This window comes from Hyla sarda, chromosome 5, assembly GCF_029499605.1.
Source record: "Hyla sarda isolate aHylSar1 chromosome 5, aHylSar1.hap1, whole genome shotgun sequence".
NCBI classification, from domain to species: domain Eukaryota; kingdom Metazoa; phylum Chordata; class Amphibia; order Anura; family Hylidae; genus Hyla; species Hyla sarda.
In genome coordinates this window covers 234,132,686-234,159,332 of record NC_079193.1, presented here as the reverse complement: position 1 = coordinate 234,159,332, position 26,647 = coordinate 234,132,686, and the positions used below count along the sequence as shown (strand labels likewise).

At 43.8% G+C, this 26,647-nt stretch overlaps 1 protein-coding gene across 5 annotated transcripts in view; it reads left to right on the top strand.

Annotated features, from left to right (window-relative positions):
- DCDC2 (doublecortin domain containing 2) overlaps positions 1–26,647 on the top strand; it is a 195,970-nt gene that overhangs the window by 148,725 nt on the left and 20,598 nt on the right. For 4 of the 5 annotated variants that reach the window (XM_056521302.1, XM_056521303.1, XM_056521304.1 and 1 more), the window contains 2 exons: positions 8,684–8,784; positions 25,000–25,275. In XM_056521302.1, coding sequence (XP_056377277.1) covers positions 8,684–8,784; positions 25,000–25,275 — 377 coding nt within the window. The remainder of the gene's footprint in view (positions 1–8,683; positions 8,785–24,999; positions 25,276–26,647) is intronic. The other variant, XM_056521305.1, reaches the window with a different exon arrangement.

Sequence of the window (26,647 nt, the reverse complement as noted above, 5' to 3'; positions counted from 1 at the left end):
TCAAATCAATGAACTGCAGCGGCTATGGCTGAATCAGAGACCACCGCCGAAACCGCTTCTCTCCCCCTGCCTGTCCGGGGGTCCTCCCAACCACCGCCGCTGCCCCCCAGCCATCCCCTCCCTACCCACGCACCGCACACCGCCCCCACCGCCGCCGCTATTTTTTGAAGCATCTTTGACACAAAATTTTTTTTTTTTACGTAATATGCACTGGTTATGGGCATTTTTTTTCTTCTGTGTTTCCAATAATAGAACAAAAAATGCCCGAAAAACGCATGTTTTAAATATTATAAAAAAACAAAGACACCAAAACGCTTGAAATGCAGGGTGGTTTTCACATTTTGAAATGCTTTTAAAAACAAAGAGAAAAAAAAAGTCTATTGTTGCGTTTTGTTAGAAATTCCACTAACGTCAAGAACATTTACTATAAATTAAATGTGCGTCAAACTCTGCGAATCCTGCCTCAGTTCTTCTTACTGTCAAAATCTTACAGCTCATAGTTTATTTTAGATTTTTCTCCCTTTTATAATTTTTCTGGAAAATGTTCTTTCAGACTTGCAGCATATAAAATGAAATCCCTTATTTTATAATTATGGTCTGTTGTCAAATAAAAAAGATAAAGGAAAGATGCAAGACAGAGCTGCCATGGGCCAGTCATGTCATTTCTCCGGCTGCAGATGGTTCTATTCATTTACACTGTATTCTCCTCCCTATTATATCAAGGACTACAAACAATCGCTATGTTCTCAGAAATTCAGATAAAGATGATGTAATGCCTGGCTGTATGGCTTTTATTTGATTTTATTTATTTCTTTAACACAATGGTTTCCCAACTTGTAGTTACCTCAGCTACAAAGGCACATGCATAGATTATCCAGGATGCCAAAGGACTCGCACGTGTTTAGATTACAAAAAGAAGACTGTCTCAGATATATTGCTATATAACATTTAGCTCAAGGCCCTGTATGTTTTGAAAAAGAACAAAAGCCTCATGAGTTCCCATATAAAAGGGAATTGCAGAATCTCACATTGCCGCATTATAAATGGTGCTGTTATTAAGGGCTGACTTAAAAATAATGGGAAAAAAAAAATCACAATTTTGTCTTCTCAGATTCAGCTAGGCCCCATTTTCACCATATGTTGTGGTGTTATCTGTGATAAATTGCGCTGTCATGATTGTGTAAGACATGTTTGCATGCATATGCATGTGTGGGGAGAGCAAGGAAATAATTAAGGCTGTCTAGTCAGTGTGCGCCTTCATTTTTTATTCATATGTGCCTTTTTGGTCTCGTCAGATGTAGAATTTTTTCTCCAGTTGAGCGAGTTCTTTGGAAGTCAATATCATTTTATAGGTAACTTGTTCGCAGTTTGCATTTTATGAACAATTTTATCAGAGTTGAGGGATCCTTAAAAGTGTTTTCTTTATTCATTTTTTAAAATGTGACTTTAATTTGCTACAAATCACGAATCTGGTAAATTGAATCTGTCCTCTCTAATACCTTTGGTTTACCTAAGTGGATTTAGGCACATAGGGGGAGATTTATCACAACCTGTCCAGAGGAAAAGTTGTCCAGTTGCCCATAGCAACCAATCAGATCGCTTCTTTCATTTTTCACAAGGCCTTTGCAAAATAAAAGAAGCAATCTGATTGGTTGCTATGGACAACTGGGCAACATTTGCTTTGCACAGGTTTTGATAAATTCCCCTCCCCCCCCCCCAATAGAAGTAATAGGGGCTGGGGAATTTTAGAAACATTCTAAGGTTTTTTCGCAAACAACCTCCCAATTATTTACTTCTTCCCAATAGCCTAAAATAATACACTTCTTAATAGTGTTAAGCCAGCTCCTCAAAAGTAAATCATAGGAAAAAAGTGATGATAAAAAACGCCAACACTTTTCGAACCACACAGTTTTTAATTATGGCATGAGTACTGCTACTGTAGTAATGCTTATATACTTTATGCACTAAAGCCTCTTAAACAAGGATACACCCCCTCACACAACTGAAGCATGGAGTGGGGGTATAGACACAAGTTTCCCAAAAATAAAATAAAAATTTGTTAGTAATCCGATTCAGGTTTTGGCTTTTTTTTCTTCAATTTTTTGCTACATCTCAATAGTCATCTTTAGAATTTTTTCACGGTTTCTTCACTGCCATTGTTGAAGTCACTTACCACATCTCTGTTAACGCTCCCGCCTGATTACGTGTTATTCATAGGGATGACACATTATATGAGTGGGCCGCCAGTCTTTGTCCACTTGTAGTAGCAATGTCACTATGGCTGCAGCCACTGTTTAACTGGCTCACTCATATGACGTTCATATTGCAGGAGTAGGTGACCCAAGACGTAGCAGCAGCAGAACAGTGCTGAGTTCTAACGTCAAGTATATTGGGAAGAAGTACAACCACCAAATATAATTAAGAAAAGTTGTAGAGGTTTGCAGGAGGCCAGTAGCCAGCATGTATGACAGGTCAGGGTGAACTTTCAATTCAACGCACCATATTAGAGTAAGCCATAGTCTATAGCACTATTATGAATAAGAGTAAACTCTTAAGATGTCTCAAACACGCTGTGTATGTTCCATGTTGGAATGTTGTTTTTAATACAACATGGATTTTAAATGGTCTTTTTGCACTGAGCTGGAGTTTCTTTCCTGGATATTAGAACAAGTTGGTATACTTCTTTGGAGCAAATTATTTACATCTGCAACCTTTAACCTTTTTACTTTTAAAGGTGTTGTCTGATACAGAAAATAATATCAGGGCTCAGGCTGAAAAATAAGCCGTACTCACCTTTCCTAATTCCCCACCACTGCCGCTCTGATGGTGCCCAGTCCCCACTAATGAGCATGGTGATGTCTTGTAACACAGGAAGTGCCTACTTAGCCTATCACTGGCTGAGGTGTTCACTGCTGTGGGAATTGATTGGCTGAGTAGGAATTTCTTGTGTTTTGAGACTGATTAGCAGGGGCCAGGCACCATTATGTTCACAGGGTGGAATCTCCGAATGGAAAATGTCTGTGCGGACATTCCTTAGACAGTGGAACGCCGGTAAAACATGCTGGCTCTAGGACCGATCGGAAATGTGCCGTCTCATGGATGGCAGTGCATTTCCAAGCAGAATCTGCAAAAACATTGAACAGGTTCAATGTTGTTGTGGATGCCAAAATTAGGCTCAGCAACATTTGCCGCGGAAATTCTGCTGAGAGATCAATGCATTCTGCCGTGGAAATTCTGTCGTGAGATCAATTCTGCTGTGGGATTCTCTGAAATATTCCTGTACAATTTTACAGTGTGGCAAGGCACATTATGCTGCTGAAATAGGCGACTGACATAAGGAAATTCTGTTGCTATAAATGTTTACGTAGGTGTTATGTGTTAAAGTAACTTTCCCATTAACATCACACATCCTCCTCCAGCTTATCTTTTTTCCATAGTCCATTCTGGTACCATCTCTTCAACAGGAAAGTGATGCATCCGAACCCAGCCATCCACATAATGAAAAAAATGATTTGTCGGACCAAGCCACCTTCCCATTGCTCCAAGATTCAATACTGCTGGTAGTTAATAAAAAAGCAGAACATCTTTGTACTTTATTTATACAGCCATTTTTATTGTAAAGTACAATTAGGATTAGTATGGCTCATTGTCCTGTATAAACACAGGGAGACATATTCAAAAATGACAGTAATTTATTTTCCAGCGATATTAAATGAAAACTCTCAGCCTAATCACCCACCCCAAACCCAGAACACTGGGTTATAGAGTGGGTTACCATGAGTACACAGAGGGGCCACTTACTAAATTTGGTCCACTGGTTATGGAGATATGGGCTTTCAATGGTCCGTTGTACAGTCCAGTGAATTGTGCTGTGGAGGCGGCCCCGTTGGCTGGCCCCCTCTGCCGGTCAGCTCATAATACTGCCCCTGCAATTTGCATATTCATTATCTTCGACTCCACGTCCTAGTTACGTGGAGTCACCAGGCACGTGAGCGCTGCACTCTGTCGACAGAGCGCATGTGCCTAAAGATTACGTATAGCTCTCACGTCCTGATGACATGAGAGCTCTCCCTGCTGCGACCGCTCTGCACGGTGTCACTGCACATGTGCCGCACTAACAGAGCATAGTGCTCACGTCACCGGTGACTTAAATGGGCACTGTCAGATATAAAAACTTTTGATATGTTGTAAAGCATGCAAAACCAATAGGTTTTGCAATTGCTTTCATTAGAAAATTTTTAGTATTTCATACTGAAAAATCCAGTCAAAGAACTGCCCCCTCTGCCTCCTGGAATGCATTCAGTGCTTCTGTGAACACTGCTTTGTCCTGGACTCCGGGACGTTTTGGAGGGGGGAGGGGCTGTACACACTGCAGAGACTCATGTGAAGAGAAGGGGGAGGGGCAGGAAGACTGCTGCTGTCTCTCACACAGCAGAAATCAATTAGGCAGAAACATGCATTGCAGATGAAAAAGTGTCCAAGCGTGTGCATGTGTGTGTGTGGATATATGTGTATGTGTGTATATCAGTGTGTCTATCTAATGTGTATGTGTAAGAATATATGAAGCCAGTGTGTGTGTGTGTGTGGATATATTTGTATGTATCAGTGTGTCTATCTAATGTGTATGTGTAAGAATATATGAAGCCAGTGTGTGTGTGTGTATATATGTGTATGTGTGTATATCAGTGTGTCTATCTAATGTGTATGTGTAAGAATATATGAAGCCTGTGTGTGTGTGTGTGTGTGTGTGTGTGTGTGAGAGATAATGGGGGACTACCTCCAGCTGTTGGAAAACTACAGCTCCCAGCATGCCCACACATCATTTGGCTGTGCAGGCATGCTGGGAGTTTTAGTTTTTCAACAGCTGGAGGCACCCTGGTTGGGAAGCACTGGACTGAGGAGAGGGAGGGGGAGGTGGGGGAGTGGTTATCACAGTGAGTACCCGCCCCCCTGCTTCTGGGGGATAAAGTTAAGGTATTTCAGAAATAAAGCTAATTCTGAGAGAAATGTAGGTCACAGACACATACAAAGTACATGTACATGATCAGGATGAGATACTGAGCAACATAGAACAGTATAATGTGGATTACTCTATTCTAAAAGAGGACTCCTTTCTAAATAAGTGCTTCTTTTCACTGTTCTCTTTTTTTTTTTTAAGCCAACTTGGTCATGGTCTACATTGGCGTTTTTTTTTGTTTCTGCAAAAATGTTGCGCCTTTTTAACAATGGCGCAGTTAATTAATACTGTCCACTGCATGGACAACTGCACAGCCCTGCAACCCACAGCCAGTTATTCCAAAAATGTCTATTTCAAAAAGGCACAAAAAAGTTGCACAAAATCACAAAATTGGGCAAAATTTGCGCCTTTTTACAGCCCCCAAAAAAATGATGGGAACAGCTTGATAAATCTCCCCCCATGTTTTTATATGCACTATATTGAATTGATATATAATCTGTGCCACTTATTGATGCAGTTTGTGCATTTGATTACACTTATATATATATATATATATATATATATATATATACTGTATACAATATATTTTTCACGATTGATTACACCTGATTTATGTCATTCACTTTTACTGTTTGAGGCCATGTTCACATGCAGTAAAATTGGCTGTGTTTTTTGAGATGTTTCCATTATTGCGTACTGGGAACATCTCGTAAGATCTGCCATTCTGAAACAGGTAAGTGTCTCTCAGATCCTTGGAACTCAGAGGGACATTTACTAACTGGTGTATTACACTTTGTTTTTAAGTTAACTCCCATTGCCATTTGTTTCATTCAGATTAATTAAGAGGCGCCAGTCCCTTAAAGGGGTACTCCGGTGGAAAACATTTTTCATCAACTGGTGCCAGAAAGTTAAGCAGATTTGTAAATTGCTTCTATTAAAAAAAATCTTAATCCTTCCAGTACTTATTAGCTGCTGAATACTACAGAGGAAGTTCTTTTCTTTTTGGAGCACAGAGCTCTCAGCTGACATCATGACCACAGTGCTCTCTGCTGACATCTCTGTCCATTTTAGGAACTGTCCAGAGCAGCATATGTTTTCTTTGGGGATTTTCTCCTACTCTGGGCAGTTCTTAAAATGGACAGAGATGTCGGCAGAGAGCACTGTGGTCATGATGTCAGCAGAGAGGTCTGTGTTCCAAAAAGAAAAGAATTTCCTCTGTAGTATTCAGCAGCTAATATGTACTGGAAGGATTTTTTAATAGAAGTAATTTACAAATCTGTTTAACTTTCTGGCACCAGTTGATAAAAAAAAAATAATAATAATAATTCCACCGGAGTACCTCTTTAAAGGGGTAGTCCAGTGGTGAAAAACGTATCCCCTATCCTAAGGATAGGGGATAAGTTTGAGATCGCGGGGGGTCCGACCGCTGGGGCCCCCTGCGATCTCTCTGTACAAGGCCCCGGCTCTCCGGCCAGATAGCGGGTGTCGACCCCTGCACGAAGCGGCGGCCGACACGCCCCCTCAATACATCTCAATGGCAGAGCCGGAGATTGCCGAAGGCAGCGCTTCGGCTCTGCCATAGAGTTGTATTGAGGGGGCGTGTCGGCCGCCGCTTCGTGCGGAGGTCGACACGCCCCCTTCCCGCAGGCTGTCGGGGTTCTGTACAGGAGATCGTGGGGGGCCCCAGCAGTCGGACCCCCCACGATCTGCAACTTATCCCCTATCCTTAAGATAGGGATAAGTTGTTCACCACTGAGTCACCACTGGACTACTCCTTTAATGTATCTTCCACTATGCAACAGCTGGCCTTGTGCCACACAGTGAAATCTATGCAAGTCTTGCGCTGGCATAGATTTTAGCTATGATTTACACCAGATAATTGGCATAAATCATAGTAAATTTGACTAGTTGTTCTGGCCACGCACCTTTTATGTCATATTTTGTCCACTTTCTCTGAAGTGGTGAGTGGTGCATTTTTACCCCAACAGTTTACTTCCAGCTGAATATATCCTATGTCAGTGATTTTAATGTTATCTCTGCTTGCTGTATGTGTCTGGATGTCCATTTGTACCTATATACGGGTTGCTACTAGAGATGAGCGAATTTACAGCAAATTCGATTCGTCACAAACTTCTCGGCTCGGCAGTTGATGACTTTTCCTGCATAAATTAGTTCAGCTTTGAGGTGCTCCCGTGGGCTGGAAAAGGTGGATACAGTCCTAGGAGACTCTTTACTCGGACTGTATCCACCTTTTTCAGCCCACCAGAGCACCTGAAAGCTGAACTAATTTATGCAGGAAAAGCATCAACTGCTGAGCCGAGAAGTTCGTGACGAATCGAATTTACTGTAAGTTCGCTCATCTCTAGAGGAGATCTATCAAGGGCAAAATTGTGAATATTTGATAGAAAATATGCTAATTAATGGTCTAAATGGTTTTAATTGAATTTATCATGTGTATTAGTGATTTTGTTAGTGCGCTTTCTGTGTTGATTTTTCTCCTCTTGGAGGCGTGATTTCTCATTAGCTTGTGTTTTTGGGTGATTTATTATGTGTGAAGTTTAAAAATAGTGCAAAAATATTAGCATCTGTGTTTCTCCTCTGACCAGGTACAGTTTATACACACTCAATCCAAAGGTAAAGGGGCGAATCTTTTGAGCAAAATGTAGGAAGATGCTTGTGCATTTTTATGAATTTTGTGCAAAAATAGCTTGCACAACAGCAGTGAAACAAAAATAGGCCAAAAATAACAAAAAGCACACAAATGATACAATACAGTGATCCCTCAACTTACAATGGCCTCAACATACAATAGTTTCAACATACAATGGTCTTTTCTGGACCATTGTAAGTTGAAACCAGACTCAACATACAATACTACAGACAGTCCAGATCTGTGAAACCTGTCAATGGCCGGAAGAACTGACCAATCAGAATGGGCAATTTACTGGTAAAACACCTGCATTACTGAAGCGTATGCACTGACTGGTGTCTGGTGGCGCCCCCTACAGTACAGGGAGGTATTACATGTCCTGTACTACTCTTTACCTGTCCCAGGGTTAGCTGCTCCTTTGGACACCAGGTAAGGGCGGCTCCATGTTACATTTTTAGGACATTGCGTGTACTGTACAGGACCCCGAAGAAGCTCCTGTCCTCTGCATAGACCAGTGTTTCCCAAGCAGGGTGCCCCCAGCTGTTGCAAAACTACAACTCCCAGCATGCCCGGACAGCCTTTGGCTGTCCGGGCATGCTGGGAGTTGTAGTGTTGCAACAGCTGGAGGCTCCCTGCTTGGAAAACACTGACATAAACAGTGATTACAGCTCCCAGCAGCTCTTTCTTACTTTTATATGTAAGGACTTGCTTTATCTATATTAATTATCTACTTATTTTTCTTTAATCCTCACTTTTTCCTATTTTTGGGGCTTTAGAACCAATTACAAGGTTTCCATAGAGTTCTGGTCTCAACATACAATGGTTTCAACATACAATGGTCGTCCCGGAACCGATTAATATTGTAACTTGAGGGGCCACTGTATGTCACTATGCTTGACATTATGCATGTACTAATAATAGGTGACCGGATGATCACTGTACTGGAATTGCCCGTCCAAGTTTATGGTGCTGAATGATCCGTGTAACAGCTGTAGTTGTTTTATTCCACCACAGAGGGCCAGAATCGAGCCATATTTCAGTCAAACCATTTTTTTTTTCTTGCTTTTTTTGTGCAGATGATGGCATTTTCAAAGCTGGCGAAGGCAGATCAGAAATGTGGGGGGCATCAGAAGTTCAGGAAGATGAAAACACGAAAGTGGAGGTTCCGGTTGATCAGGTAATTTGCCTTACAGCTTTTAAGCCATCAAATGGTAATGAGAAAAAGAAAAATAATACAAATTGTTCGCCCGCTCAACACCAGCAGCTGAGGCTGAAAAGCTATAAAGGACTCATTTTAAAGCTCATATTCCAGCAGCTAATTAAAGTGGAAATGCAGACGAGCGCTTTTAATTTGAAACATTCAAGACATTTTCGGGCTATTTTTTTAAGAGTTATAGATTGGTAAATGTTACTATTTTTAAGGCATGATTTGCATAATGTTGACTTTGCCTTGGGTAACCTTTTATAAATCTAGCCTTAAGAGAGGCTGCGGTGTCTTCAAAGTGGGTCTCTACATTTGGCAAGATTACATTTCAGCTGATCTTTGGAGCTGCGGGGGTACGTGCTTTATAGCGCTCCCGAATATATGATTATGCATGCTGCACTAATTGGACCAGGGAGCCCTCTGAAGTCACCTCTATTCTGTATTCACCCGCTAGTAGACGTACTACTAAATAGAACGCTTGAGCAACCAGTACCTGAATGATTTCAACTGTAATACACTTGGACAATGTAGATAGATAGATGGGGGGTGTATATTGTATACATCTGCTTTAGATAATCTTTTATTGAAGCTCTGATTTAGAGTACTTAAAGGGGTATTCCAGGCAAAAACTTTTTTTTTATATATCAACTGGCTCCGGAAAGTTAAACAGATTTGTAAATAACTTCTATTAAAAAATCTTAATCCTTTCAGTACTTATGAGCTTCTGAAGTTAAGGTTGTTCATTTCTGTCAAAATCCTCTCTGATGACACCTGTCTCGGGATACGCCCAGTTTAGAAGCAAATCCCCATAGCAAATCTCTTCTAAACTGGGCGTTTCCCGAGACAGGTGTCATCAGAGAGGATTTTGACAGAAAAGAACAACCTTAACTTCAGAAGAAAGTTAATCTTGATCCTTCCAATAGTTATTAGCTTCTGAAGTTGAGTTGCTGTTTTCTGTCTAACTGCTTTCTGATGACTCACGTCCCGGGAGCTGTCCAGCTCCTATGGGGATATTCTCCCATCATGCACAGCTCCCGGGACGTGACATCATCATTGAGCAGTTAGACAGAACACTTCAGAAGCTAATAACTATTGGAAGGATTAAGATTTTTTTAATAGAAGTAATTTACAAATCTGTTTAACTTTCCGGAGCCAGTTGATATATAAAAATAAGTTTTTGTCTGGAATACCCCTTTAACATATTTGATTTAGTATATTGAGGACATGCACAGGTAGGAAATGATCCCTGCATGGTTTCGGAAATGTGCTGCTTAGTGATGACATGGGCAGAGGTGATCTGCCCTCACCACTGCCCATGGGCGTCAGCTGTAACTAGTAACTGGCATCACGTGGAAATAGTAGACATCAAAGCTAAAGTGACGTTCATGCAAACTTTTTTTTTTGATGTGGGTTCCGTGTAGGTTTTAACATGGACCTGCAAGAAATCCATATAACATTGATTTCAATACATTTTTTTATATCAATAAAAATTACAATTATTATGTTTTTTTCTCCCATAAAAGTCATTAGAAAATCCACACCAAATTTTTTTTTTTTAAAAGCTACCGATGCAACAGATTTATTAAGAGGTGTTTGTTTTAATAAATGTGTCCCCTCTTATTTTAGTGTAGTTTAGCTAAAGGCAAGCATGAAAAATTCTGTAAACATTTTCCCCTTACCTATGGCACGGAGCAAGTGTCCAAACGATGCTCAGCTTTCCCCAACACGGCTTTAACAAAATGTTGTTGTTACGCCGAGCGCTCCGGGTCCCCGCTCCTCCCCGGAGCGCTCGCTTCACTCTCCCCGCGGCAGCGCTCCGGTCACGTCCTCTGACCCGGGGCGCTGCGATTCCGCTGCCAGCCGGGATGCGATTCGCGATGCGGGTAGCGCCCGCTCGCGATGCGCACCCCGGCTCCCCTACCTGACTCGCTCTCCGTCTGTTCTGTCCCGGCGCGCGCGGCCCCGCTCCCTAGGGCGCGCGCGCGCCGGGTCTCTGCGATTTAAAGGGCCACTGCGCCGCTGATTGGCGCAGTGGTTCCAATCAGTGTGTTCACCTGTGCACTTCCCTATATCACCTCACTTCCCCTGCACTCCCTTGCCGGATCTTGTTGCCTTAGTGCCAGTGAAAGCGTTCCTTGTGTGTTCCTTGCCTGTGTTTCCAGACCTTCTGCCGTTGCCCCTGACTACGATCCTTGCTGCCTGCCCCGACCTTCTGCTACGTCCGACCTTGCTTTTGCCTACTCCCTTGTACCGCGCCTATCTTCAGCAGCCAGAGAGGTGAGCCGTTGCTAGTGGATACGACCTGGTCACTACCGCCGCAGCAAGACCATCCCGCTTTGCGGCGGGCTCTGGTGAAAACCAGTAGTGGCTTAGAACCGGTCCACTAGCACGGTCCACGCCAATCCCTCTCTGGCACAGAGGATCCACTACCTGCCAGCCGGCATCGTGACAGTAGATCCGGCCATGGATCCCGCTGAAGTCCCTCTGCCAGTTGTCGCTGACCTCACCACGGTGGTCGCCCAGCAGTCACAACAGATAGCGCAACAAGGCCAACAGCTGTCTCAACTGACCGTTATGCTACAACAGTTACTACCACAGCTTCAGCAGTCATCTCCTCCGCCAGCTCCTGCACCTCCTCCGCAGCGAGTGGCCGCTCCTGGGATACGCTTATCCTTGCCGGATAAATTTGATGGGGACTCTAAGTTTTGCCGTGGCTTTCTTTCCCAATGTTCCCTGCATCTGGAGATGATGTCGGACCTGTTTCCCACTGAAAGGTCTAAGGTGGCTTTCGTAGTCAGCCTTCTGTCCGGAAAAGCCCTGTCATGGGCCACACCGCTCTGGGACCGCAATGACCCCGTCACTGCCTCTGTACACTCCTTCTTCTCGGAAATCCGAAGTGTCTTTGAGGAACCTGCCCGAGCCTCTTCTGCTGAGACTGCCCTGTTGAACCTGGTCCAGGGTAATTCTTCCGTTGGCGAGTATGCCGTACAATTCCGTACTCTTGCTTCAGAATTGTCCTGGAATAATGAGGCCCTCTGCGCGACCTTCAAAAAAGGCCTATCCAGCAACATTAAAGATGTTCTGGCCGCACGAGAAATTCCTGCTAATCTACATGAACTTATTCACCTAGCCACTCGCATTGACATGCGTTTTTCCGAAAGGCGTCAGGAACTCCGCCAAGATATGGACTCTGTTCGCACGAGGCGTTTCTTCTCCTCGGCTCCTCTCTCCTCTGGTCCCCTGCAATCTGTTCCTGTGCCTCCCGCCGTGGAGGCTATGCAGGTCGACCGGTCTCGCCTGACACCTCAAGAGAGGACACGACGCCGTATGGAGAACCTCTGCCTGTACTGTGCTAGTACCGAACACTTCCTGAGAGATTGTCCTATCCGTCCTCCCCGCCTGGAAAGACGTACGCTGACTCCGCACAAAGATGAGACAGTCCTTGATGTCTACTCTGCTTCTCCACGTCTTACTGTGCCTGTGCGGATGTCTGCCTCTGCCTTCTCCTTCTCTACAGTGGCCTTCTTGGACTCTGGATCTGCAGGAAATTTTATTTTGGCCTCTCTCGTCAACAGGTTCAACATCCCGGTGACCAGTCTCGCCAGACCCCTCTACATCAATTGTGTAAATAATGAAAGATTGGACTGTACCATACGTTTCCGCACGGAGCCCCTTCTTATGAGCATCGGATCTCATCATGAGAGGATTGAACTTTTGGTCCTCCCCAATTGCACCTCGGAAATTCTCCTTGGACTTCCCTGGCTTCAACTTCATTCCCCTACCCTGGATTGGTCCACTGGGGAGATCAAGAGTTGGGGGTCCTCTTGTTCCAAGAACTGTCTAAAACCGGTTCCCAGTAACCCTTGCCGTAACTCTGTGGTTCCTCCAGTAACCGGTCTCCCTAAGGCCTATATGGACTTCGCGGATGTTTTCTGCAAAAAACAAGCTGAGACTCTACCTCCTCACAGGCCTTATGATTGCCCTATCGACCTCCTCCCGGGCACTACTCCACCCCGGGGCAGAATTTATCCTCTCTCTGCCCCAGAGACTCTTGCCATGTCCGAATACGTCCAGGAGAATCTAAAAAAGGGCTTTATCCGTAAATCCTCCTCTCCTGCCGGAGCCGGATTTTTCTTTGTGTCCAAAAAAGATGGCTCCCTACGTCCATGCATTGACTACCGCGGTCTTAATAAAATCACGGTTAAGAACCGCTACCCCTTACCCCTCATCTCTGAACTCTTTGATCGCCTCCAAGGTGCCCACATCTTCACTAAATTGGACTTAAGAGGCGCCTATAACCTCATCCGCATCAGAGAGGGGGACGAGTGGAAAACGGCATTTAACACCAGAGATGGACACTTTGAGTATCTGGTCATGCCCTTTGGACTGTGCAACGCCCCTGCCGTCTTCCAAGACTTTGTCAATGAAATTTTTCGTGATCTGTTATACTCCTGTGTTGTTGTATATCTGGACGATATCCTAATTTTTTCTGCCAATCTAGAAGAACACCGCCAGCATGTCCGTATGGTTCTTCAGAGACTTCGTGACAACCAACTCTATGCCAAAATTGAGAAATGTCTGTTTGAATGCCAATCTCTTCCTTTTCTAGGATATTTGGTCTCTGGCCAGGGACTACAGATGGATCCAGACAAACTCTCTGCCGTCTTAGATTGGCCACGCCCCTCCGGACTCCGTGCTATCCAACGCTTTTTGGGGTTCGCCAATTATTACAGGCAATTTATTCCACATTTTTCTACCATTGTGGCTCCTATCGTGGCTTTAACCAAAAAAAATGCTGATCCCAAGTCCTGGCCCCCTCAAGCAGAAGACGCCTTTAAACGACTCAAGTCTGCCTTTTCTTCGGCTCCCGTCCTCTCCAGACCTGACCCTTCCAAACCCTTCCTATTGGAGGTTGATGCCTCCTCAGTGGGAGCTGGAGCTGTTCTTCTACAAAAAAATTCTTCCGGGCATGCTGTCACTTGTGGTTTTTTCTCTAGGACCTTCTCTCCAGCGGAGAGGAACTACTCCATCGGGGATCGAGAGCTTCTAGCCATTAAATTAGCACTTGAGGAATGGAGGCATCTGCTGGAGGGATCAAGTTCTCCTGTTATTATCTACACCGACCACAAGAACCTCTCCTACCTCCAGTCTGCCCAACGGCTGAATCCTCGCCAGGCCCGGTGGTCTCTGTTCTTTGCCCGATTTAATTTTGAGATTCACTTTCGTCCTGCCGATAAGAACATTAGGGCCGATGCTCTCTCTCGTTCCTCGGATGCCTCAGAAGTTGAACTCTCTCCGCAACACATCATTCCACCTGACTGCCTGATCTCCACTTCTCCTGCCTCCATCAGGCAGACTTCTCCAGGAAAGACCTTTGTTTCTCCTCGCCAACGCCTCGGAATCCTCAAATGGGGTCACTCCTCCCATCTCGCAGGTCATGCGGGTATCAAGAAATCTGTGCAACTCATCTCCCGCTTCTATTGGTGGCCGACTCTGGAGACGGATGTTGTGGACTTTGTGCGAGCCTGCACTATCTGTGCCCGGGATAAGACTCCTCGCCAGAAGCCCGCTGGTTTTCTTCATCCTCTGCCTGTCCCCGAACAGCCTTGGTCTCTGATTGGTATGGATTTTATTACTGATTTACCCCCTTCCCGTGGCAACACTGTTATTTGGGTGGTCGTTGATCGATTCTCCAAAATGGCACATTTCATCCCTCTTCCTGGTCTTCCTTCTGCGCCTCAGTTGGCTAAACAATTTTTTGTACACATTTTTCGTCTTCACGGGTTGCCTACGCAGATTGTCTCGGATAGAGGCGTCCAATTCGTGTCTAAATTCTGGAGGGCTCTCTGTAAACAACTCAAGATTAAATTAAATTTTTCTTCTGCATATCATCCCCAGTCCAATGGACAAGTAGAAAGGATTAACCAGATCTTGGGTGATTATTTGCGACATTTTGTTTCCTCCCGCCAGGATGACTGGGCAGATCTCCTCCCATGGGCCGAATTCTCGTATAACTTCAGGGTCTCTGAGTCTTCCTCCAAATCCCCATTTTTCGTGGTGTACGGCCGTCACCCTCTTCCCCCCCTCCCTACTCCCTTGCCCTCTGGTCTGCCCACTGTGGATGAAATTTCTCGTGACCTTTCCATCATATGGAGAGAGACCCAAAATTCTCTCTTACAGGCTTCATCACGCATGAAGAAGTTCGCGGATAAGAAAAGAAGAGCTCCCCCCGTTTTTTCCCCTGGAGACAAGGTATGGCTCTCCGCTAAATATGTCCGCTTCCGTGTCCCTAGCTACAAGTTGGGACCACGCTATCTTGGTCCTTTCAAAATTTTGTGTCAAATTAATCCTGTCTCTTATAAACTTCTTCTTCCTCCCTCTCTTCGTATCCCTAATGCCTTTCACGTCTCTCTTCTCAAACCACTCATCCTCAACCGTTTTTCTCCCAAATCTGTTCCTCCCACTCCTGTTTCCGGCTCCTCGGACATCTTCTCGGTCAAAGAAATTTTAGCTGCCAAAAAGGTCAGAGGGAAAAATTTTTTTTTAGTGGACTGGGAGGGTTGTGGTCCTGAAGAGAGATCCTGGGAACCTGAGGACAACATCCTAGACAAAAGTCTGCTCCTCAGGTTCTCAGGCTCTAAGAAGAGGGGGAGACCCAAGGGGGGGGGTACTGTTACGCCGAGCGCTCCGGGTCCCCGCTCCTCCCCGGAGCGCTCGCTTCACTCTCCCCGCGGCAGCGCTCCGGTCACGTCCTCTGACCCGGGGCGCTGCGATTCCGCTGCCAGCCGGGATGCGATTCGCGATGCGGGTAGCGCCCGCTCTCGATGCGCACCCCGGCTCCCCTACCTGACTCGCTCTCCGTCTGTTCTGTCCCGGCGCGCGCGGCCCCGCTCCCTAGGGCGCGCGCGCGCCGGGTCTCTGCGATTTAAAGGGCCACTGCGCCGCTGATTGGCGCAGTGGTTCCAATCAGTGTGTTCACCTGTGCACTTCCCTATATCACCTCACTTCCCCTGCACTCCCTTGCCGGATCTTGTTGCCTTAGTGCCAGTGAAAGCGTTCCTTGTGTGTTCCTTGCCTGTGTTTCCAGACCTTCTGCCGTTGCCCCTGACTACGATCCTTGCTGCCTGCCCCGACCTTCTGCTACGTCCGACCTTGCTTTTGCCTACTCCCTTGTACCGCGCCTATCTTCAGCAGCCAGAGAGGTGAGCCGTTGCTAGTGGATACGACCTGGTCACTACCGCCGCAGCAAGACCATCCCGCTTTGCGGCGGGCTCTGGTGAAAACCAGTAGTGGCTTAGAACCGGTCCACTAGCACGGTCCACGCCAATCCCTCTCTGGCACAGAGGATCCACTACCTGCCAGCCGGCATCGTGACAGTTGTTTTAGGAAAGCGCTGCACAAGTATAATAGGTTCCAGCTTGGTGTAGGGAAAGACCTGTTAATCAAGCTGAGCTGTAGGAAGTCGGGAAGACCACCTCCAGGATACTCCCTTCATACCATTGCTTGCTTGAATACTGTAAATTTTTTCTCTGACAAATTACAGAGAATTTTCAGTTATAAGGGAGCCTGTGGAAATGTGATGCTGCTGGTTGGCTATTCCAGGTGCAAATAATATGTTCAAAGTGAGTCAGGATAATATAAAAATAACCTATACTTACCTGCCTCAATCCTCTGCAGCTGCTGTTCCAACAGCTCCCGACTTGCACCACTCACTGCTGCTTACTTGTCGCTGTAGAAACTCACCGCTCAGCTGGTCACCTCTAAGGGGATTGGCTTAATGGATGATGTGTGACAGGAATCAGGAAGCAGTGGTGAACAGCGGGGACCAGGAGCCACATGAACAGCAGCAGCAGGTGATTGGAGCAGCATTTTATAATTCACAATTACTCATTTTTAAAAATGTTGTGGCCTGGAATACCCCTTTAAAGGGTTTTCCAACTGAAATAATTTGTCATCAATGATCAGTATTGACATTCAGCTACCTCTGTTCTTGAGATCCCTCATTTGTCACCTATCCTGTGCTTTTGGTGGAAAAACCCTTTTAACAGATTGAAGATACACTCTGCCTTCCCTGATACTTCTGTCAGTTGCTAGTTACTTGTTTATCAATTTTTTTTTGGGAAATATTAGTCTTTAAGTGTCTCATCCTGACACTTAATGGGTCAATTTTCATGAAAGGGGGTAGTCCAGGTTATGTATTGCAGGGGCTCATATAGACAGTGCATGGACCGCATGCTGACCCCACCGCTCCATGCACACACACTTATTGCCTATTCTGCGGATAGGGGTACCCCTTTAATATACTGTAATCTGTGATTTGTAAATGTCTTAGAGAAGCTGCAGCTTCACACCTTATACAGCAGGAGGCAGGCTGAACTGCTCCCTAGAACTATGTGACCCTTTCCTAATTTGCTTACTTGGACCTTACACTAAAATCTAAGCACAGAGATGTCTCCCTTGCATCACACTGACTATTGCAATGTAATAGCCTCCCAGTACAGTTGTTCTAAAAAATGATATAAAAAACACCAACAAGTACAGTTCACAATACAGAAACGTCATTATTTGAATTTTATAATAACATTTAACCTATATAAACTTGACCTATATGACATTTCTAGTTGAGGCTTGTCCGTGTGAAGAGTTTTGTCCATGTGAACCATTCTTGATGCCCCCTTATCAATTGTAGAATAGGTAAAGGGTAATACTCCCACCATCAGGTTCCTGACTGATAATACTGCCGCAGACAGGATCCAGTATGTCCTGTAATTAGCTCATTAACTTGCATTACATTCAGAGGTTTTTCTGTACAATAAATGCTCTGTGAGATGATTTCCAAGTAAGCAAATTAGTAAAGGGTCGTAGAGTTCAGATGGTGCCAGCCAGACATTAAAGGCGATACCAATAATGCATGCAATGTCCAGAATGAAAGCGGTGTTTGAAGCCGTCATCATCATTCTCTGACCATAACTAATTATTTCATTTTTCCTTTTATAAATAACTAACTCTAGGGCAAATACTCTCCAGGAATTTCTAAGTAGGAGGTTAGAGCTGAAAATGCTTTTATGTAATGTAATACATAAAGTTTCATATTGAGGCAGAAAGTGATCAAATTTTGAATAATATATTAGGATAAGCAGAGACAAACTAGCAATAACACAGTGGCAGCTATGATCTCCACACTCTTCTGTTGGCTATATAGCTCTTTAACAGACCTATTTACAATAGCTAAAATTACTGTACATCTCTTAAAGGGGTACTCCGCTGCTGAGCGTTTGGAACAAACTGTTCTGAACGCTGGAGCCGGCGCCGGGAGCTTGTGATGTCATAGCCCTGCCCCCTCAATGCAAGTCTATGGGAGGGGGCGTGACAGCCGTCAGACTTACATTGAGGGGGCGGGGCTATGATGTCACAAGCTCCCGGGGCCGGCTCCACCATTCAGATTAGTTTATTCCAAACGCTTAGCAGCGGAGTGGGAAAGATCAGTCTAGCTCCAATCCCTTGACTAGTCCAGGGCTATGCTTTTCTATAAGCACTGTAGCATTATCAGACAAGGGGTAAAGGACAGATGCTATACCATTTCAAGAGATGAGAGGGTTGTTTAAAACTGGGGTTGCTTAGGAACTAACGTGTAAAGGTGACCAGGCTGGGAAAAAAGTGTACTCACCTGCCCCAATCCCTCCACTGCTCAGTATTTATTGGAAAGTTGATCAATGAGCCTTGGAAACACCTCCTTGACACTTGGCATCGGAGAACAAAAGCATTTTCTATGCTTTGGAAGGGCACATACAGATATATGAAAGATACCATGTGTCTCCCTGGTTTCAACAGCTATCTAATAGAGTCAGCAGTTTAGAACATAAATTGAAGCTGACAGATTCCTTTTAATATACATGGCTAAGTGTGATTTATGTATATCTGTACATTACAAAGCTATAATTACTCTTTACCTTCAACTATATTGTGTCTGAGGAGCTTACCTCCAGCAACCTTACTATGCGCTCTGTTCTGCTGGTTGCCAAAATATGTGAGTGATATATATCTACAAAGCTAATACTGTGCCTACTAGTGCATTACATCATAATGTAATGTATGTAGGGTTGGAAGGCTCAGAATTAAAGGGGTATTCCAGGAAAAAACTTTTTTTTATATATATCAACTGGCTCCAGAAAGTTAAACAGATTTGTAAATTACTTCTATTAAAAAATCTTAATCCTTTCAGTACTTATGAGCTTCTGAAGTTAAGGTTGTTCATTTTTGTCTAAATCCTCTCTGATGACACCTGTTTCGGGAAACGCCCAGTTTAGAAGCAAATCCCCATAGCAAACCTCTTCTAAACTGGGCGTTTCCCGAGACAGGTGTCATCAGAGGATTTAGACAGAAAAGAACAACCTTAACTTCAGAAGCTCATAAGTACTGAAAGGATTAAGATTTTTTAATAGAATTAATTTACAAATCTGTTTAACTTTCTGGAGCCAGTTGATATATATAAAAAAGTTTTTTCCTGGAATACCCCTTTAAAGAGGTAACCCGCCCCAGCCACCAATTGGTTGAGCAGCCCCTTTTCTGTGTTGAGACCAAGACATGCTGAGCAGTGGATGGATCGGAGCAGGTGAGTACACAATTTTTTTCCCCAGACTGGCCATATTTATTTATATAGTTCCCTAACAACCCCTTTCAAACAACCCTCCTATATTTTGAAATCTGCCCTTTCCCAATGTTTTTTTTTCTCAATTTAGTTTTTATTGGTTTTGAACAATGACAATTACAGAGAATGATCACAGCAATAAAAGTGTGATGATATAACAAGGACTTCCTTAAGGCACGAACAATCAAACAAAACTAGAAAGAACTTTGGTTGTGTAGCCAAAAAGAAAACCACCATGTTAAGAGGGAATGTAGGGTAGTAATAGGGTGGGGGGGGGGGGGAGGAGGTAAGATAGAGAATTGGGGTAGAGGAGAAGAGAAAGGCAAAGTAGGAAAGAAAGAGTGAGAGAGGGAAAGGGGGAAAGGAGGGGGAGGGGAATTGGATTTAGGGCCTATGGTCGGCCCAATTTCGGGGCCAGCTGAGGCACCAAGAGTGCAAGTCATCAAACATCATAGGAACGTATGCCAGCAAGGTAACAGCTTATCACAACTGGCACATATGATAATAAGTACAGGGAAAATAAGAGGAAATATCAAAGACGATGTCTCTGAATGTGAAGGGGGAGGACCTGAGGGTGAACGGCAAAATATCCACCTCCTCAATTGAATAGCCTTGTATATAATCTGGACATCCGGCATACCTATTCCTCCTCTGGTGGGGGGTCTAGCCAACAGTGTCCTAGCCAGTCAGGGTTTTTTGGCTTTCCAGAGAAAGCGGGAAAAGAGTCTTCTTATGGTTGAAAAGAACAAGGGCGGGAGTGCTATCGGGAGCATTGATAGTCTATAAACTATTTTTGGAATAACATATGTTTGGATAACATTACGCCTACCAATCCACGATATAAGGGGATTGTCATATTCTGTCAATAACTGCTGGATGTCTGTAAGGAGGGACTTAAAGTTAGTATCGTAGAGGCGTGTAATTGTGGGGGTGATATGCACTCCAAGGTATTTTAAGGAGGACTTGGCCCAGGGAAAGGGGGAGATATTTAGCAGGGTGGCCTGTGTAGCAGGAGGGAGCGTGACATTGACCAACTCTGATTTGTTCACATTTACTTTAAAGTTGGAGAGGGTGCCAAATTTCTCGAATAAGGAGACCAGGCAGGGGAGCCCCCCCTCGGGGTCAGATAATAGGAAAAGCAAATCATCAGCGAAAGCCAAAGTCTTAAGTTCCCCTTCTGGCGTCTCAAAGCCCTTAACTTCAGGCATCCGTCTAATTTTCTGGAGCAGGGTCTCCATCACCAAAATGAAAAGAGAGGGGGATAGGAGGCACCCCTGCCTGGTGCCACTCATTATGCAAAAGGTAGGGGAGAGGGAGTCGTTAATTTGTAGGGAAGCGTAGGGGCTAGCATAGAGAGTGAATATCGCTGACACAAATGCTGAGGGAAAACCAAATCTAAGAAGGACCGCTCTCATGTAGGACCAACTGACCCTATCAAATGCCTTCTTGGCGTCTACGCCGAGAAGGACCAGTGGGAGTTTGTTAGAGTGAGCAAAGTGTATATAAGAGAGGAGTTTGATAGTGTTAGTCTTCCCTTCTCTGCCAGGGACAAAGCCTGACTGTTCCGGGGCTATCAAGTGGGGCAGCAGCTTTTTAACGCGCATGGATAGAAGTTTGGCCCATACTTTTAAATCTAGGTTCAACAAAGATATGGGTCTGTAGCTACCACATTCCTCTGTATCCTTTCCCTCCTTTGCTATGAGAGTAATATGTGCCTCCTGCGCCTGTCGAGGAAGAGAGCCTCCCTCGAGTAAAGTGTTAAAAGAGGTAGTGAGGTGGGGTATAAGGAGATCCAAGAATTTAGTATAGTAGCACAGGGGGAGTCCATCAGGACCCGGGCTTTTTCCAGGGGGGAAGGATTTAATAACCTTACGGACCTCTAGTTCTGATACTGGCGAGAGCAGACTTTTTACCATGGAGCAATCTAGTTTGGGGAGAGCTAACTCATCGAGGAAAGAATCCTGAGCCGAGGACACAGGCGAGGCCAAGTCGACCCCAGCGGGTGAGGGGAGGTTATATAGATCCGAGTAGAACTGTTGAAAAGTACTAGCTATGTGGGGAGTATCAGTGTGGACCACCCCGTCCCTGTCTTTTATGCGCAATATACGCTGCTTGGCCCTTCTCTTTTTAAGGAGGGAAGACATAAGTCTCCTGCCTTTGTCTCCATGGGCATATATTTTTGTTTATGGGAAGGTAGGCCTTAGAGGACTGGTTATGTAGATGGGTCAGCAGCTGTTCCCTTTTGAGCTTCAGATCAGAAAGGGTGGCTTCAACCTGAGATCTCCTATAAAGCCTCTCCAGATCCGAGATGTCAGCTAAAAGTTGGTCAGTCTTTTGTCTATAGGACTTTTTAAGCCTGGAACCCCAGGAGATGAGGATGCCTCTCATATAGGCCTTATGGGCTTCCCACACCAGAGGAGAAAACCTAAACAAACCTAAAACTAAAACATAGTCTCATGTAACATTGTTTGCTGTAAATAAAACTAATATCAGAAGCAGATGTTCTCTTATTGACCACATCACCTCTTCTCTGAAGAAGCCCTCAATTGTTGCTGATTTTCATTAAAGGGGTTATCCACCATAAGGTGATTTTAGTATGTACCTGGCAGAATGTAATGGGCATGCTGAGGAAGGATCTGCGCTTGTCTTGGGGCTAAATGGCTATGTCATGAGATTACCATAACACTGTGGCTAGCTTTTTGTGAACTGGTATTTCCTTTTAGAGTTTTCTTCTTTGCCTACAAATCCCATAATTCCATTTTCCTCCCTCCTACACATCAGCCACCCTACCCATTGAAACATAAATGAGCTGCATCCATTCAAAATACTTGTGGTTTTCAATCAGGGTGCCTACAGCTGTTGCATTAGTTGCAATTCATCTCTCTCCCACCAAGCGATCCCTCCAACCATTGAAGCAGACAGGGTCCCTGTCATCAGCTGACAGGTGAGTCAGGTCTCGGCCACATTGCAACCTGGGAAAAATCTGAGACAACAGTCATTTTGTATGCTATTAAAAATAAATATTGGGTGAAAATCACAGAATTGTGAGAAAACCGTCACACACAGGTACAGACACTATATTATGAACTACACTAACTTTACAGCCCCTGTAGCACAGTCAAATAAAAATAATTCCTGGAATACCCCTTTAAACATTTCAAGCAGCACAGAAGGAATGTTACAATTGTATATAAATGTTTTAGAAGCAATGCTTTTTACCATCTTTCCTCTTTAAAATCTGTGCACAGTCTAGAAAAGACAAAAGTCAGAGTTGACTTTTTCATGCTGAAATGAAATACACACATATTTTACTTGAAAGCTTTATTCTACCTTTTGTGGACTATTTTTCTGATGCACATTCTAGTCCTTTTAGGTTCGCTAAAGGTGAAATAAACACCTGCTGCAGACTTTCCAGAGCTCAAACTTTTGTTATTTCAAGGACTGCCTGAGATATAAATCAATACCCTTCCATTATCTACTTTCAGAGCTATCCCCACATTTTACAGCTTATGTGTCTCACTAAAAGGGTTACTGACATTTTGTGGCTGATGGGATATGGGTATCAAGACTCCCACCCATGGACAGAACAATGGGACTTGTGAACTCCGCTTTAGTTGGTTCCAGGCATCATGAAAATTAATTTGCAGGTAGTATACTGTTAATGGCAAGCCCATAGCACCCTAAGAAAAGATGTGCCAAGCCATTGGGAACTGAAATAGAACCAGACACTGCAAACTTTTTGTTTTTTAGGAGTATTAGGTTTGCTCCACTGCATTCGCCCTGACTCTGACTACATCCACTACATGACCTGACTCTAGGGGTGGAGGAAGGAAGGGCATTGTGTTTTTATACTATATTTGTGAATATCCCTTTATAAGCATATATGTGTATGTGTGAGCATCATTTTGTATATGTGTTAAGTGTCTTCAAGTTTATGTGTAAATATAAGTATGTATACTGTTTGTGAATGTGTGTAGTCATTCTTGTATTTTTGTACATATGTTTATGTGTGCAGTTGCGTATAAGTATGTGTGTACATTAGGTTACACTCACATTAATGCATTGAACACGTTACCGTATGTTGAGAATACTTCCAGTTCATACACTGAACATAGTCATAGCTCCCTGTTGAACTGACAGCATGCTTTTGTCCCCAGTTGGAGTAACATGTGCTGTTATACTTTTATTATTTTTTTTTTACTGGTAAGGAAATTAAATTACTGTATAGGAAAATGTAGCACACAGTACAGTCCTATACAGTGAGCCTCATATAACATATGGAATTTTTTTTTTTTTTGCATTGTGGCCAATGTATGCCACTGTATGGCTAAACAGTAGCATATGTCTGGTGGATATGCCGGATTTATGCATTTGGAAACACTCCTGACATTTAACTCTGATGTATAAAATAAATGCGGTGTGAACTTAGCCTTACTTATGCATGAGTTTGTGCACTGCTTTTGAGAGGGGCCATTCAAAATTTTCTATGGCTCCCATGATGAATAATTTCACCCCTGCTGTTTCCCATGGCTCCAATAAACAAGTCATTGAACAAAACGTCATCTCCTTGTAAGGTTTGTATCACAGGTTACTCTGTAGTGTAAGAGATTTAGGGTTATATTTTCACAATAAAAGTAATATAGACACAATCCTAAACAGAGGTAACAAGTCACTGACAAAATCTGGACTACCACATCCACTCAAGCTAACCTTAACCACAAATATCCACAAAAGAAAATTAGCTAAAATTACACAAAAAGTCCAAACAACATTATAAAGCAACTACCCATTCAGGTTGGAGGAACTCCAATATTGGAGTACTCAATAGGGTCAATCCCCAAAATTAAATTAACCCGACGCGTTTCCCCGTATATAGATAGAGATACGGTTCATCAGGGGTAATGATGTATATAAGAAGATGGAAATGGAGGTGTAGAAAAATATATAAATATACCAACTGTACTATTCCACTGTATATAGCAAATTAGAACATACAGTACATAAATGGCACATATATAGCAGGCACATATATAGCACATAGATTGCACAAATACAGGTTCCACATAGCTGACAATAACATTGAAGCAAGACAGTCACAATGATGGTGATTCCAGTGGCTTTATCAGACAACAAGATGTTCTTGAATTAGGGTCCGAAATCCTATAGAAAGAGAAAACACAAAACAGCAAGCCAGGCAACACACATAGCAATATAGCAAAGCAAGCATAAGTGCAGAGGTAAAAAAAAAAACAAGTAGGGGCCTGACGAAGCGCTGATTGCGTGATACGGACCATCGCCCAACCCTCTCCCCCTTCTACCTTGTTCCGTCCGCTCTCCCATGCATGTTTGTATGCCGCCAAGCTAATATGAAATAAAGAAGCTTGATGACCCCGACTGACCTGCTGAGTGCTCCATTCTTTTGTTGCTTACTGTGGATTGCACAAAAGTAATATAGACTTTGTTGCTCAGAGCTTTACAGATACGATTATCAACCTGTGGATTTCCAGCGGTTATATCTAATGGATGTTCAATTATTACAGAGAGTGGCTGAAACAGTTGAAGAAGAAGTAAGAGACAATGAAGGTGAGGAGGCTGTTGAAGAAGCAGATCACATCCATGAAGATGAAACAGGTGAAAACGAGGAGCAGAACATGGTAAGTCATGAAGTGGAAGCAAACCATGGGAAGATGCACAATGATTCAGAAGATGGGATTAATAATTATGGAGATGGACGTTGGGAAGTTAACAGTGATGTTAATGGGAGAGAAGAAGATGAAGATGAAGGCCATGATGGAAACACAAATGATCAAAGTCAGGTAATGCTATAATATAAATAATATCACATGTAGATTAGCATGTGTTGTTACTAGTAACTAGTGGTGAACATCGTACTAACTAGATTTCATAAATGTCTGTACCATCTATTGTTTCTGCTATATCACCTCATGTAGCCTTATCACGGGGTATAGCTTTCATTATCAGCAGAAGAATTACAGTAATACTTATCCTGCCTGTGGCTAAGGCCACGACATAGGCCCAGATTTATCAGCCTGAAACCCTAATTGTCTGTTTTTTTCCACAGCAACCAATCACAGCTCAGCTCTCATATCTTAACAAGCTCTGGTAAAGTGAAAGTTGAGCTGTGATTGGTCGCTGTGAGAAAATCCAGACATTTAGGGTTTTAGGCTGATTGATAAATCTGGACCATAGTCTAGAGTCAATAGTAAATCTAGTGACCTAATATTGAAAATTTCATTTGACTGTATAGATGTGTTAGTTGGACGACCATTGTTGTATTTGGCTGCAGTTTTCTTGACTCTTCGCTGACTGTTCATCAGAACGGTTCCTGACATCCTCCTTTAGTGAATGAAAAGGTGTTGATGAGTTGTTTACATTCACTAGATCCCTTTTGCTCACACAATTCTCAGAATACTTTCACCACCAGTGCATAAGAAAATCCCACAGGTTTGGCAGGTTTTGAAATAATGGCCCTTACTGTCTGGCACCAATGGCTATGCATCATTGAAAGTATTTAATTTCACTCAATATTCCTATTAATGGGGATTTACACCAAAACTCACCCGTAGGAACCTTCCTCACTTGACTTTATGCCGCATTCCAGGTTGTTATGGCAGGTAATAAAGTGGCTAGTGTATACTGTAATGTCTGGTATTGAACTGTATGTTGAGGGGCCAATATCCTAATTTAGATTATATTTTATTTTAAACACTGTTGCATATTTGCTTTCCTATCCAGGTTGTACAATCCCTCTTTCAGCTCCAGCCTTAAATAGCCATTTACTACCACAGACATTGGGGGAGATAAATAAAAACTGGTTCTTATGTGTAAGCAGAGACTGGACAGTCTAAGAGTACACTCGATTTTTAACAGTTTCTTAGGCTGTTTCAAAATCTGGCCCAGCTTTAGACAGTCTAGCTTAAAGGGGTACTCCGCCCTAGACTTCTTATCCCGTATCCACTATCCCTGCTGCACCCGGTGTTTGTTTAGAGCGTTGGGTGCAGCCTGAGGCTCGTAACATCACGGTCACGCCCCACTCGTGACATCACGGCCACGCCCCCTCAATGCAAGTCTATGGGAGGGGGTTTGACGGCCGTCACACCCCCTTCCATAGACTTGCATTGAGGGGGCGAGGCCGTGACATCCCAAGCGGGCGTGAATGTGACATCA